Raw genomic sequence first — 12,668 nt, forward strand, 5'->3', positions numbered from 1 at the left:
ATTTTCCACACATACCCCAATAAAAAAATAATTGAGCCAAAAAACATAAGCAGGTTAAATCCTTCCCTAGAAAAAAAATGAACCCTTCAGTCTCTCACTGTCAGTGCCTGGGTCCTGCCAAAATGAAATCCTTCATAAGGATAAATGTGTCCACAAAATGTATTGCAGCCATACTAAGTGCAAGCCTCCACCTAGAAGACAAAAATGCACTTACCTGCAATCTAGCTGTCCGGCAGGGAGACAGCTCACAAGGCGTGAAAGGACACATACTCCTTACTCTACTCTGACTTTCTATACTAGGGCAGCAAATATGTTAGGAAAATGCAGCAAGGCCCACCTTACAAATTTCCTAACTGCTTTAAAGCCACCACTACCCTACTGAAGAGATTAACGTGGACTACGGCTAAACCCCAAAAAACAAAATTTATGCTTATCTGATGTCTTTCTTTCTTGACACGGTGAGTCCCCAGATCATCTCATTACTATTGGGAATATCACTCCTGCCCAGCAGGATGCGGCAAAGAGAACCACAGCAAAGCTTTTAAATATCACCTCCCTTCCCTCCAACCCCAGTCATTCGACCAAAGCAAAGGAGAGAAAGGAAGCAATAAGGTGCAGAGGTGCCTGAGGTTTATATCATAACAAAAAACAGAGCGCGCCGTGGACTCACTGTGTCAAGAAAGAAAGAAATTTATCAGGTAAGCATGAATTTAGTTTTCTTTCTAATGACACGGTGAGTCCACGGATCATCTAATTACTATTGGGAATCAATACCCAAGCTAGAGGACAAAGATAAGGGAGGGACAAGACAGGGAACCTAAACAGAAGGCACCACTGCTTGAAGAACCTTTGTCCCAAAAGAAGCCTCAGCCGAGGCAAAAGTATCAAATTTATAGAATTTGGAAAAAGTGTGTAGTGAGGACCAAGTTGCAGCCTTACAAATCTGTTCCACAGAAGCTTCATTTTTGAATGCCCAGGAAGAGGAAAGCGCACTCGTAGAATGAGCCGTGATCTTCTCAGGAGGCTGCTGTCCAGCAGTTTCATAGGCCAAGCGAATTATACTCCTCAGTCAACAAAGAAAGAGAAGTAGCCGTAGCTTTCTGCCCTTTGCGTTTCCCCGAGAAAACTACAAACAGAGCAGAAGACTGACGAAAATCCGTAGTCGCCTGTAAATAGAATTTCAAAGCACGCACCACGTCTAGGTTGTGCAGAAGATGTTCCTTATGAGAAGAAGGGTTAGGACATAAAGAAGGAACAACAATCTCCTGATGAATGTTCCGATCTGAAACTACTTTAGGAAGAAAACCTAACTTAGTACGTAAAACTACCTTATCCGAATGAAAAATAAGGTAAGGAGACTCATACTGTAATGCAGAGAGCTCTGAAACTCTACAAGCAGAAGAAATGGCAACAAGAAACAAAACCTATGGTAATCCATAAGTATTAACACTGAATAGTGTATAAAGAACCCCAGGAGAGCACACATAAAATGGCACAAAGAGGAGCGTGTCAACCAGACCAAATACACGGTAACCGGTAAACAGATGAAACCCTCTGACTCACCCCACCGGACGGCTGGTCCCACTTAGGCTTGCGGCAGATTCAAAGGCAACAACAGCTTTCAATGATGAGGCTCTGTCGTCCCGGTGAACCGCAGCTCCGGTGTGGAATTAGACACTAGACGAGCCTCCCTCTGTTGTGTGTAATGTTTCCTGCGTATCGTCAAGCAAGGCGTCTGACGTCATCCGGGGGTGTGTTTGGAAAGAAGGTGTGTAGATCTCTACCAATCAGCTCCGTAAGTGTGTGCCGAGTCTTCAGCTCTCCTAGGGGTAAAATAATGTAGACGGCTTCTCACCCATAAAAGAGGCTGCTGAGGCTTCTAATGAAAACGGGCTCCTTGTAGCCCATAAGTAGATATGAAAAAAAGGATGCAAGGAGTCTCTGTGCAGTAAAGAATTTCCATAGACTTTATTACAAAAAAATATATAAAAATCCGTAACACCAGCACAACAGAGACAGCTGATCCTACTAGTTTCGGCTAAATGCCGTTATCTAAGAAAATCTAACAAAATAGACAAGGCAGATATTTGACCTTTCAAAGAACTTGCCGATAAACCCTTTTCCAAACCTTCTTGGAGAAAAGATAAAATTCTAGGAATCCAAACTCTACTCTAAGAGTAGCCTCTGGATTCACACCAATACAGATATTTACGCCATATCTTATAGTAAATCTTCATGGTAACAGGCTTACGAGCCTGAATTGTGGTCTCAATGACCGACTCTGAAAAACAGCGCTTAGATAAAAACAGAATTTATGTTTACCTGATAAATTTCTTTCTCCAACGGTGTGTCCGGTCCACGGCGTCATCCTTACTTGTGGGATATTCTCCTCCCCAACAGGAAATGGCAAAGAGCCCAGCAAAGCTGGTCACATGATCCCTCCTAGGCTCCGCCTACCCCAGTCATTCGACCGACGTTAAGGAGGAATATTTGCATAGGAGAAACCATATGGTACCGTGGTGACTGTAGTTAAAGAAAATAAATTATCAGACCTGATTAAAAAAACCAGGGCGGGCCGTGGACCGGACACACCGTTGGAGAAAGAAATTTATCAGGTAAACATAAATTCTGTTTTCTCCAACATAGGTGTGTCCGGTCCACGGCGTCATCCTTACTTGTGGGAACCAATACCAAAGCTTTAGGACACGGATGAAGGGAGGGAGCAAATCAGGTCACCTAAATGGAAGGCACCACGGCTTGCAAAACCCTTCTCCCAAAAATAGCCTCAGAAGAAGCAAAAGTATCAAACTTGTAAAATTTGGAAAAAGTGTGCAGTGAAGACCAAGTCGCTGCCCTACATATCTGATCAACAGAAGCCTCGTTCTTGAAGGCCCATGTGGAAGCCACAGCCCTAGTGGAGTGAGCTGTGATTCTTTCAGGAGGCTGCCGTCCGGCAGTCTCATAAGCCAATCGGATAATGCTTTTAATCCAGAAGGAGAGAGAGGTAGAAGTTGCTTTTTGACCTCTCCGTTTACCAGAATAAACAACAAACAAAGACAAAGTTTGTCTGAAATCCTTAGTAGCTGCAAAGTAAAATTTGAGAGCACGAACTACATTCAAGTTGTGCAACAAACGTTCCTTCTTTGAAACTGGATTAGGACACAAAGAAAGGTACAACTATCTCCTGGTTAATGTCTTTGTTAGAAACAACTTTTGGAAGAAAACCAGGTTTAGTACGGAAAACCACCTTATCTGCATGGAACTCCAGATAAGGAGAAGAACACTGCAGAGCAGATAATTCTGAAACTCTTCTAGCAGAAGAAATAGCAACCAAAAACAAACTTTCCAAGATAATAACTTAATATCAACGGAATGTAAGGGTTCAAACGGAACCCCCTGAAGAACTGAAAGAACTAGGTTGAGACTCCAAGTAGGAGTCAAAAATTTTGTAAACAGGCTTGATTCTAACCAGAGCCTGAACAAAGGCTAGAACATCTGGCACAGCTGCCAGCTTTTTGTGAAGTAACACGGACAAGGCAGAAATCTGTCCCATCAAGGAACTTGCAGATAATCCTTTTTCCAATCCTTCTCGAAGGAAGGATAGACTCTTAGGAATCTTAACCTTGTCCCAAAGGAATCCTGCAGATTCACACCAACAGATATACCAAATTATGTGGCAATTTTTCTGGTTACAGGCTTTCAGGCCTGAACAAGAGTATTAATAACAGAATCTGAGAACCCTCGCTTTGATAAGATCAAGCGTTCAATCTCCAAGCAGTCAGCTGGAGTGGGTCGAACGGACCTAGAACAAGAAGGTCTCGTCTCAAAGGTAGCTTCCATGGTGGAGCCGATGACGTATTCACCAGATCTGCATACCAAGTCCTGCGTGGCCACGCAGGAGCTATCAAAATCACCGACGCCCTCTCCTGATTGATCCTGGCTACCAGCCTGGGGATGAGAGGAAACGGCGGGAACACATAAGCTAGTTTGAAGGTCCAAGGTGCTACTAGTGCATCCACTAGAGCCGCCTTGGGATCCCTGGATCTGTACCCGTAGTAAGGAACTCTAAAGTTCTGACGAGAGGTCATCAGATCCATGTCTGGAATGCCCCACGGTTGAGTGACTTGGGCAAAGATTTCCGGATGGAGTTCCCACTCCCCCGGATGCAATGTCTGACGACTCAGAAAATCCGCTTCCCAATTTTCCACTCCTGGGATGTGGATAGCAGACAGGTGGCAGGAGTGAGACTCCGCCCATAGAATGATTTTGGTCACTTCTTCCATCGCTAGGGAACTCCTTGTTCCCCCCTGATGGTTGATGTATGAACTTGGCCCTCGCTAGCTGAGGCCAAGCTTTGAGAGCATTGAATATCGCTCTCAGTTCCAGAATATTTATCGGTAGAAGAGAGTCTACCCGAGACCAAAGACCCTGAGCTTTCAGGGATCCCCAGACCGCGCCCCAGCCCATCAGACTGGCGTCGGTCGTGACAATGACCCACTCTGGTCTGCAGAAGGTCATCCCTTGTGACAGGTTGTCCAGGGACAGCCACCAACGGAATGAGTCTCTGGTCCTCTGATTTACTTGTATCTTCGGAGACAAGTCTGAATAGTCCCCATTCCACTGACTGAGCATGAACAGTTGTAATGGTCTTAGATGAATGCGCACAAAAGGAACTATGTCCAGTGCCGCTACCATCAAACCTATCACTTCCATGCCCTGCGCTATGGAAGGAAGAGGAACGGAATGAAGTATCCGACAAGAGTCTAGCAGTTTTGTTTTTCTGGCTTCTGTCAGAAAAATCCTCATTTCTAAGGAGTCTATTATAGTTCCCAAGAAGGGAACCCTCGTTGACGGAGATAGAGAACTCTTTTCCACGTTCACTTTCCATCCGTGAGATCTGAGAAAGGCCAGGACAATGTCCGTGTGAGCCTATACTTGAGGAAGGGACGACGCTCGAATCAGAATGTCGTCCAAGTAAGGTACTACAGCAATGCCCCTTGGTCTTAGCACCGCCAGAAGGGACCCTAGTACCTATGAGAAAAACCTAGGAGCAGTGGCTAATCCGAAAGAAAACGCCACGAACTGGAAATGCTTGTCCAGGAATGCAAACCTTAGGAACCGATAATGTTCCTTGTGGATAGGAATATGTAGATACGCATCCTTGAAATCCACCTTGGTCATGAATTGACCTTCCTGGATGGAAGGAAGAAGTGTTCGAATGGTTTCCATCTTGAACGATGGAACCTTGAGAAACTTGTTCAAGATCTTGAGATCGAAGATTGGTCTGAACGTTCCCTCTTTTTTGGGAACTATGAACAGATTGGAGTAGAACCCCATCCCTTGTTCTCCTAATGGAACAGGATGAATCACTCCCATTTTTAGCAGGTCTTTTACCCAATGTAAGAATGCCTGTCTTCTTATGTGGTCTGAAGACAACTGAGACCTGTGGAACCTCCCCCTAGGAGGAAGCCCCTTGAACTCCAGAGAATAACCTTGGGAGACTATTTCTAACGCCCAAGGATCCAGAACATCTCTTGCCCCAGCCTGAGCGAAGAGAGAGAGTCTGCCCCCCACCAGATCCGGTCCCGGATCGGGGGCCCGCATTTCATGCTGTCTTGGTAGCAGTGGCAGGTTTCCTGGCCTGCTTTCCTATGTTCCAGCCTTGCATAGGTCTCCAGGCTGGATTGGCTTGAGAAGTATTACCTTCCTGCTTAAACTTAGGTTTATTTTTTGGTCTTGAAAAGACCTATCCCGAGGAAGGGCGTGGCCCTTGCCCCCAGTGATATCAGAGATAATCTCTTTCAAGTCAGGGCCAAAGAGTGTTTTCCCCTTGAAAGGAATGTCAAGCAATTTGTTCTTGGAAGACGCATCCGCTGTCCAAGATTTTAACCGAAGCGCTCTGCGCCACAATAGCAAAACCCAGAATTTTTTCGCCGCTAACCTAGCCAATTGCAAGGTGGCGTCTAGGGTGAAAGAATTAGCCAATTTAAGAGCACGAATTCTGTCCATAATCTCCTCATAAACAGAAGAATTACTAATAATCGCCTTTCCTAGCTCATCAAACTAGAAACACGCGGCTGCAGTGACAGGGACAATGCATGCAATTGGATGTAGAAGGGAACCTTGCTGAACAAACATCTTTAGCAGACCTTCTAATTTTGTATCCATAGGATCTTGGAAAGCACAACTATCTTCTATGGGTATAGTGGCGCGCTTGTGTAGAGTAGAAACCGCCCCCTCGACCTTGGGGACTGTCTGCCATCAGTCCTTTCTGGGGTCGACTATAGGAAAACAATTTTATAAATATGGGGGAAGGTACTAAAGGTATACCGGGCCTGTCCCATTCTTTACTAACAATGTACGCCACCCGCTTGGATATAGGAAAAGCTTCGGGGGGCCCCGGGGCCTCTAAGAACTTTTCTATTTTACATAGTGGTTCTGGCATGACCAGATAATCACAATCATCCAAATTGGATAACACCTCCTTAAGCAGAGCGCGGAGATGTTCCAACTTAAATTTAAAATTAATCACATCAGGTTCAGCTTGTTGAGAAATGTTTCCTGAATCTGAAATTTCTCCCTCAGACAAAACCTCCCTGGCCCCCTCAGACTGGTGTAGGGGCCCTTCAGAAACCATATCATCAGCGTTCTCATGCTCTACAGAATTTTCTAAAACAGAGCAGTCGCGCTTTCGCTGATAAGTGGGCATATTGGCTAAAATGTTTTTGATAGAATTATCCATTACAGCCGTTAAATGTTGCATAGTAAGGAGTATTGGCGCACTAGATGTACTAGGGGCCTCCTGTATGGGCAAGACTGGTGTAGACGAAGTAGGGGATGATGCAGTACCATGCTTACTCCCCTCACTTGAGGAATCATCTTGGGCATCATTTTTACTAAATTTTTTATGACATAAAATACATATAGTTAAATGAGAAGGAACCTTGATTTCCCCACATTCAGAACACAATCTATCTGGTAGTTCAGACATGTTAAACAGGCATAAACTTGATAACAAAGCACAAAAAACGTTTTAAAATAAAACCGTTACTGTCACTTTAAATTTTAAACTAAACACACTTTATTACTGCAATTGCGAAAAAGTATGAAGGAATTGTTCAAAATTCACCAAAATTTCACCACAGTGTCTTAAAGCCTTAAAAGTATTGCACACCAAATTTGGAAGCTTTAACCCTTAAAATAACGGAACCGGAGCCGTTTTTATATTTAACCCCTTTACAGTCCCTGGAATCTGCTTTGCTGAGACCCAACCAAGCCCAAAGGGGAATACGATACCAAATGATGCCTTCAGAAAGACTTTTCTATGTATCAGAGCTCCACACACATGCAGCTGCATGCCATGCTGTCCTCAAAAAACAAGTGCGCCATTACCGGCGCGAAAATGAGGCTCTGACTATGATTAGGGAAAGCCCCTAAAGAATAAGGTGTCAAAAACAGTGCCTGCCGATATAATCATATCAAAATACCCAGAATAAATGATTCCTCAAGGCTAAATAAGTGTTAATAATGAATCGATTTAGCCCAGAAAAAGTCTACAGTCTTAATAAGCCCTTGTGAAGCCCTTATTTACTATCTTAATAAAAATGGCTTACCGGATCCCATAGGGAAAATGACAGCTTCCAGCATTACATCGTCTTGTTAGAATGTGTCATACCTCAAGCAGCAAGAGACTGCACACTGTTCCCCCAACTGAAGTTAATTGCTCTCAACAGTCCTGTGTGGAACAGCCATGGATTTTAGTTACGGTTGCTAAAATCATTTTCCTCATACAAACAGAATTCTTCATCTCTTTTCTGTTTCTGAGTAAATAGTACATACCAGCACTATTTGAAAATAACAAACTCTTGATTGAATAATGAAAAACTACAGTTAAACACTAAAAAACTCTAAGCCATCTCCGTGGAGATGTTGCCTGTACAACGGCAAAGAGAATGACTTGGGGTAGGCGGAGCCTAGGAGGGATCATGTGACCAGCTTTGCTGGGCTCTTTGCCATTTCCTGTTGGGGAGGAGAATATCCCACAAGTAAGGATGACGCCGTGGACCGGACACACCTATGTTGGAGAAATTAAGCGTTTAATCTCCAAGCAGTCAGCTTCAGAGAAACTAGATTTGGGTGAAGGAAGGGCCCTTGAAGTAGAAGGTCTTTCCTCAGAGGAAGTTTCCAAGGGGGAGAGATGACATCTCCACTAAGTCTGCATACCAAATTCTGCGAGGCCACACCGGAGCAATGAGAATCACTGAGGCCCTCTCTTGCTTGATTCGAGCAATGACCCGAGGAAGGAGAGCGAACGGAGGAAATAGGTATGCTAGACTGAAATTCCAAGGACCCGCCAGAGGGTCCCTGGACCTCGACACGTACCTCGGGAGCTTGGAATTCTGACGAGATGCCATGAGATCGAGATCCAGCTGTCCACATTTGAGAATCAAGCTGGAAAACACTTCCAGGTGAAGTTCCCATTCCCCCGGGTGAAAGGTCTGTCTGCTCAAAAAATCCGCTTCCCAATTGTCCACTCCTGGAATGTGGATCAGATGGACAGCAGTTGTGGGTCTCCGCCCACTGAATAATCTTGGACACCTCTGACATCGACAAAGAGGTCCGAGTTCCTCCCTGATAATTGATGTAAGCTACTGAGGTTATGTTGTCCGATTGAAATCTGATAAACCGGCCTGAAGCTAACTGAGGCCAGGCCAGAAGAGCATTTTAGATTGCTCTCAGCTCTAGAATGTTTATGGGAAGAACAGAATCCTTCTGAGTCCATGTCCCCTGAGCCCTTAGGAAGCCCCAGACAGCTCTCCAACCTAGTAGGCTGGCGTCCATTGACACAATCACCCAGGAGGGTCTGCGAAAACAGGTTCCCTGGGAGAGATGATCCTGAGACAACCACCAAGGAAGAGAATCTCTTGTCATCTGATCCAGATGAATTCACGGAGATAGATCCGAATAATCCCCGTTCCACTGCCTGAGCAGGATTGAAGCGCCAGACAAGCATTGAAAATTTTCGATTTTCTGACCTCTATCAGAAATATCTTCATCAATATGGAATCTATTATGGTTCCCAAGAATACTACCCTTGTAGTTGGAATTAAGGAACTCTTTTCCAAATTCACTTTCCATCCGTGAGAGCGCAGGAAGGATAACAGCATCTCTGTGTGGGAACTTACTTGTTGAAAGGATGGGGCCTGAACCAGAATATCGTCCAGATAAGGTGCCACTGCAATGCCCCGCAATCGAAGCACTGCCAACAGGGATCCCAGAACCTTTGAAAAAAATTCTGGGAGCTGTAGCAAGGCTGAATGGAAGAGCCACAAACTGGAAGTCTTTGTGTAGAAAGGCAAACCTCGGAAACTTGTGATGATCCCTGTGGATGGGAACATGTAGGTATGCGTCCTTTAAATCTACTGTTGCCATAAACTAAGGGAAGAATGGAGTGAATAGTTTCCACCTTGAAGGACAATACTCTGAGGAATTTGTTTAGATCTAAAATTGGTCTGAAGGTTCCCTCCTTTTTGGGAACCACAAACAGAATGTAGTAAAAACCCAGACCCTGTTCCTGAATTGGAACAGGAACTATCACTCCCATGTCAGAGAGGTCCTGAACACAGTGTAAGAACGCCTCTCTATTTATCTGGTCTACAGATAATCTTGAGAGCAGAAACCTTCCCCTGGGAGGAAAGGACTTGAATTCTAGTTTGAATCCCTGGGACAGAATGTCTACTGCCCAGGGATCCTGAACGTCCCGAACCCAAGCCTGAGCGAAAAATGAAAGTCTGCCCCCCACAAGATCCGGTCCCGGATTGGGGGCAGACCCTTCATGCTGACTTAGATTCACTAGTGGGCTTTTTAGATTGCTTTCCCTTGTTCCAAGGCTGGTTAGGCCTCCAGGAAGGCTTGGACTGTTCCTGCTTGGTAGAGGGAGAGGAAGGCTTACCCTTTAAATTTTGAAAGGAACTCTCTGACGTCCATTCTGCTTATTTCTCTTATCCTGAGGGAGCAAATGCCCCTTTCCACCCGTAATGTCGGAAATGATCTCAGCCAAACCCGGCCCAAACAAGGTCTTACCCAAAAGCTTAGACGACACATGCACAGACCAGGATTTCAACCATAAGGCTCTGCGGGTCAGTATGGCAAAACCAGAAATCTTTGCTCCCAATTTGATAACCTGAAGGGAAGCATCCGTAATAAAAGAATTGGTCAATTTAAGAGCCTTGATCCTATCCTGGATCTCTTCAAGGGGAGTGTATGTTTGAATAGAATCAGACAATGCATCAAACCAGTATGCTGCTGCACTAGTGACGGTAGCAATACACACCGCAGGTTGCCATTGTAAACCCTGGTGAACATACATCTTTTTAAGTAACCCCTCCACTTCTTATCCATAGGATCATTGAAAGAACAGCTATCCTCTATGGGAATAGTAGTTCTCTTAGCTAAAGTGGAGATTGCCCCTTCCACCTTGGGGACCGTCTGCCAAGACTCCTTGATAGAGTCAGCAATAGGAAACATCTTCTTAAAAATAGGGGATGGAGAAAAAGGGATACCCGGTCTCTCCCATTCCTTAGCAATAATCTCTGTAGCCCGATCTGGTACAAGAAAACACTCCACCATGGAAGGAACATCAAAATACTTGTTAAGTTTACTAGGCTTCTTAGGGTTGACAACGACAGTAGTGTCAGAGTCGTCCAAGGTAGCCAAAAACTCCTTGAGTAGTAAACGGCTTAAACTTGAAGGATACAACTTCAGCATCAGAAGAAGGAACTACACTGTGAGTCTGAGATTTCACCCTCAGATGCTACCGAAGTATCCTCCTCCTCAGACTTTTGGGAGGGAACACTCTGAATAGCCACGACCATGTCAGAAACCTTCCTCATTGATTCTTTACATTTCCTCTTGCGCTTTCCCTGCAGCATGGGAAGAGCAGACAACGCATCCAAAACTGCAGAAGACATGAGGGAAGCAATGTCTTGCAAGGCCACTCCAGACGGAGCTTGAGAGGAAGTGCAGGGCACTGTATTAGTGGACAATAATATTTGGGACACCTGAGGAGAAAACTGCGGCATATCTTGAACATTGTCAGAAGACTCCTGGACAGTCTATCCCTGTAATGTAAAGTTCTCTCAATACATGAGGAACAGAAAGGGATTGGGGATTCAATGTTAGCATTCAAACAAAAAAAAAGACATCTGTAATCTAACAAAGAGTCTTGATCCATCTTTACAGAATTAAAAATACTCAATTTTTAATAAAACTTTACACAGAAAAAAATGTTACTGCCCCTTTAAAAAGAAAAGAAAAAACTGCTTTTTTTTTTTTTTTTTTTTTTTTTTTTTAACAACGAAATAGATTATTTTAAACAATAAAAACACTCAGACAGCCTCTACACCTTAGCATTAGCTCTTGCTGAGGAGCCAACCTGCCTAACAGTACAATACTCGATACACTGAGGGCCCAAGATGGAGATGATTTTGGGTTCAAACCGGAGCGAAGCAAAAAAGGTCCTTTGGCAAGTGTAGGACACAAACAGTAAGCGCAACAGAAACTCTCCTGTCTGATATGCAGGAAGTGGAGAGGAGAGCGCGAAAGAGAAATTTCAAGTGTGTAACAAAACTCTGTGCCTCGTGAACGCCATTAAACAAACCTCCCGGTCGGTATTTGTAACTGAAGTAAAACCGCTGGGAGCAAAGTAAAAACACACACCACCAATAAGAGCCTGTCTCCACGTCCAATAGTAATTAGATGATCCGTGGACTTACCATGTCATTAGAAAGAAATCTTGCTTGTAGCAAAAGAAATCCAATTTTCTTCAAACACCAAAACTTCACCTCTTCCATTGACAAAGGCAAAGAGAATGACTGGGGATTATGGGGAGGAGAGTGCCATTTAACAGCTTTGCTGTGGTGCTCTTTGCCTCCTCCTGCTGGCCAGGAGTTATATTCCAACTAGTAATTGATGACGTTGTGGACACTCCATATCTTAGAAAAGAAAAAAAAGTTACGAATATATAATATAGAAGAAAAAAAAACAAACAAAAAAACAATATACCTGACTGATTTATGCGCTCTCTGTTCCACTTTCACAAAGACTTTGACATCTGATGGAGAGTTGATGTACGCTTTAAGTCTAAAACAGAATAAAAGAGGATAGAGCATTTTTGGACACTGTGTTATGCAGAACTCTAGTAGCACAAAATGTGTATTGACAACATATTAAGAGTGATATTTATAAAGGTATATGGGGCATGATTACTTTTCTGGGCATTTCTGGCCAGTTTCATTGTTTTAATACAAAAAGCACTAAGCAGTGGCTTATACTTGATAGAAATCCTAGCAATATATATTATTATTATTATTATTATTAATCATTTTAAATATATTTTGCCTTCTTTTAACTTAATTTGTGCAGTGTCCATTGTTAAAAGCAGTCATATTTTTCACCAGACACGCGCGCATGCTCTATACACAAGTATCCTCTTCAACAAAGAAAGCCATGAGAATAGAGTCAATTTGATAATAGGAGTCAATTACAGATATTTTAAAGCTGTGCGCTCTCTGAATCACGGAAGACAAAAAACTGCAGTGTCTATTTTCCTATCCGAAACTTATTAGAACTTTCAGCCATCGCTACACACCATGTACCTCTACAGGAAG

The 12,668-nt window shown here is 43.8% G+C and overlaps 1 protein-coding gene across 1 annotated transcript in view; it reads right to left on the reverse strand.

The window, feature by feature from the left end:
• Positions 1–12,668, reverse strand: part of ZNHIT6 (zinc finger HIT-type containing 6) — a 75,692-nt gene that overhangs the window by 23,567 nt on the left and 39,457 nt on the right. The window contains exon 8 of the mRNA XM_053693892.1: positions 12,064–12,141. Within this exon, the coding sequence (XP_053549867.1) occupies positions 12,064–12,141 (78 nt within the window). The remainder of the gene's footprint in view (positions 1–12,063; positions 12,142–12,668) is intronic.

The sequence above is a fragment of the Bombina bombina genome, chromosome 10 (genome assembly GCF_027579735.1).
Source record: "Bombina bombina isolate aBomBom1 chromosome 10, aBomBom1.pri, whole genome shotgun sequence".
Taxonomy (NCBI): Eukaryota; Metazoa; Chordata; class Amphibia; order Anura; family Bombinatoridae; genus Bombina; species Bombina bombina.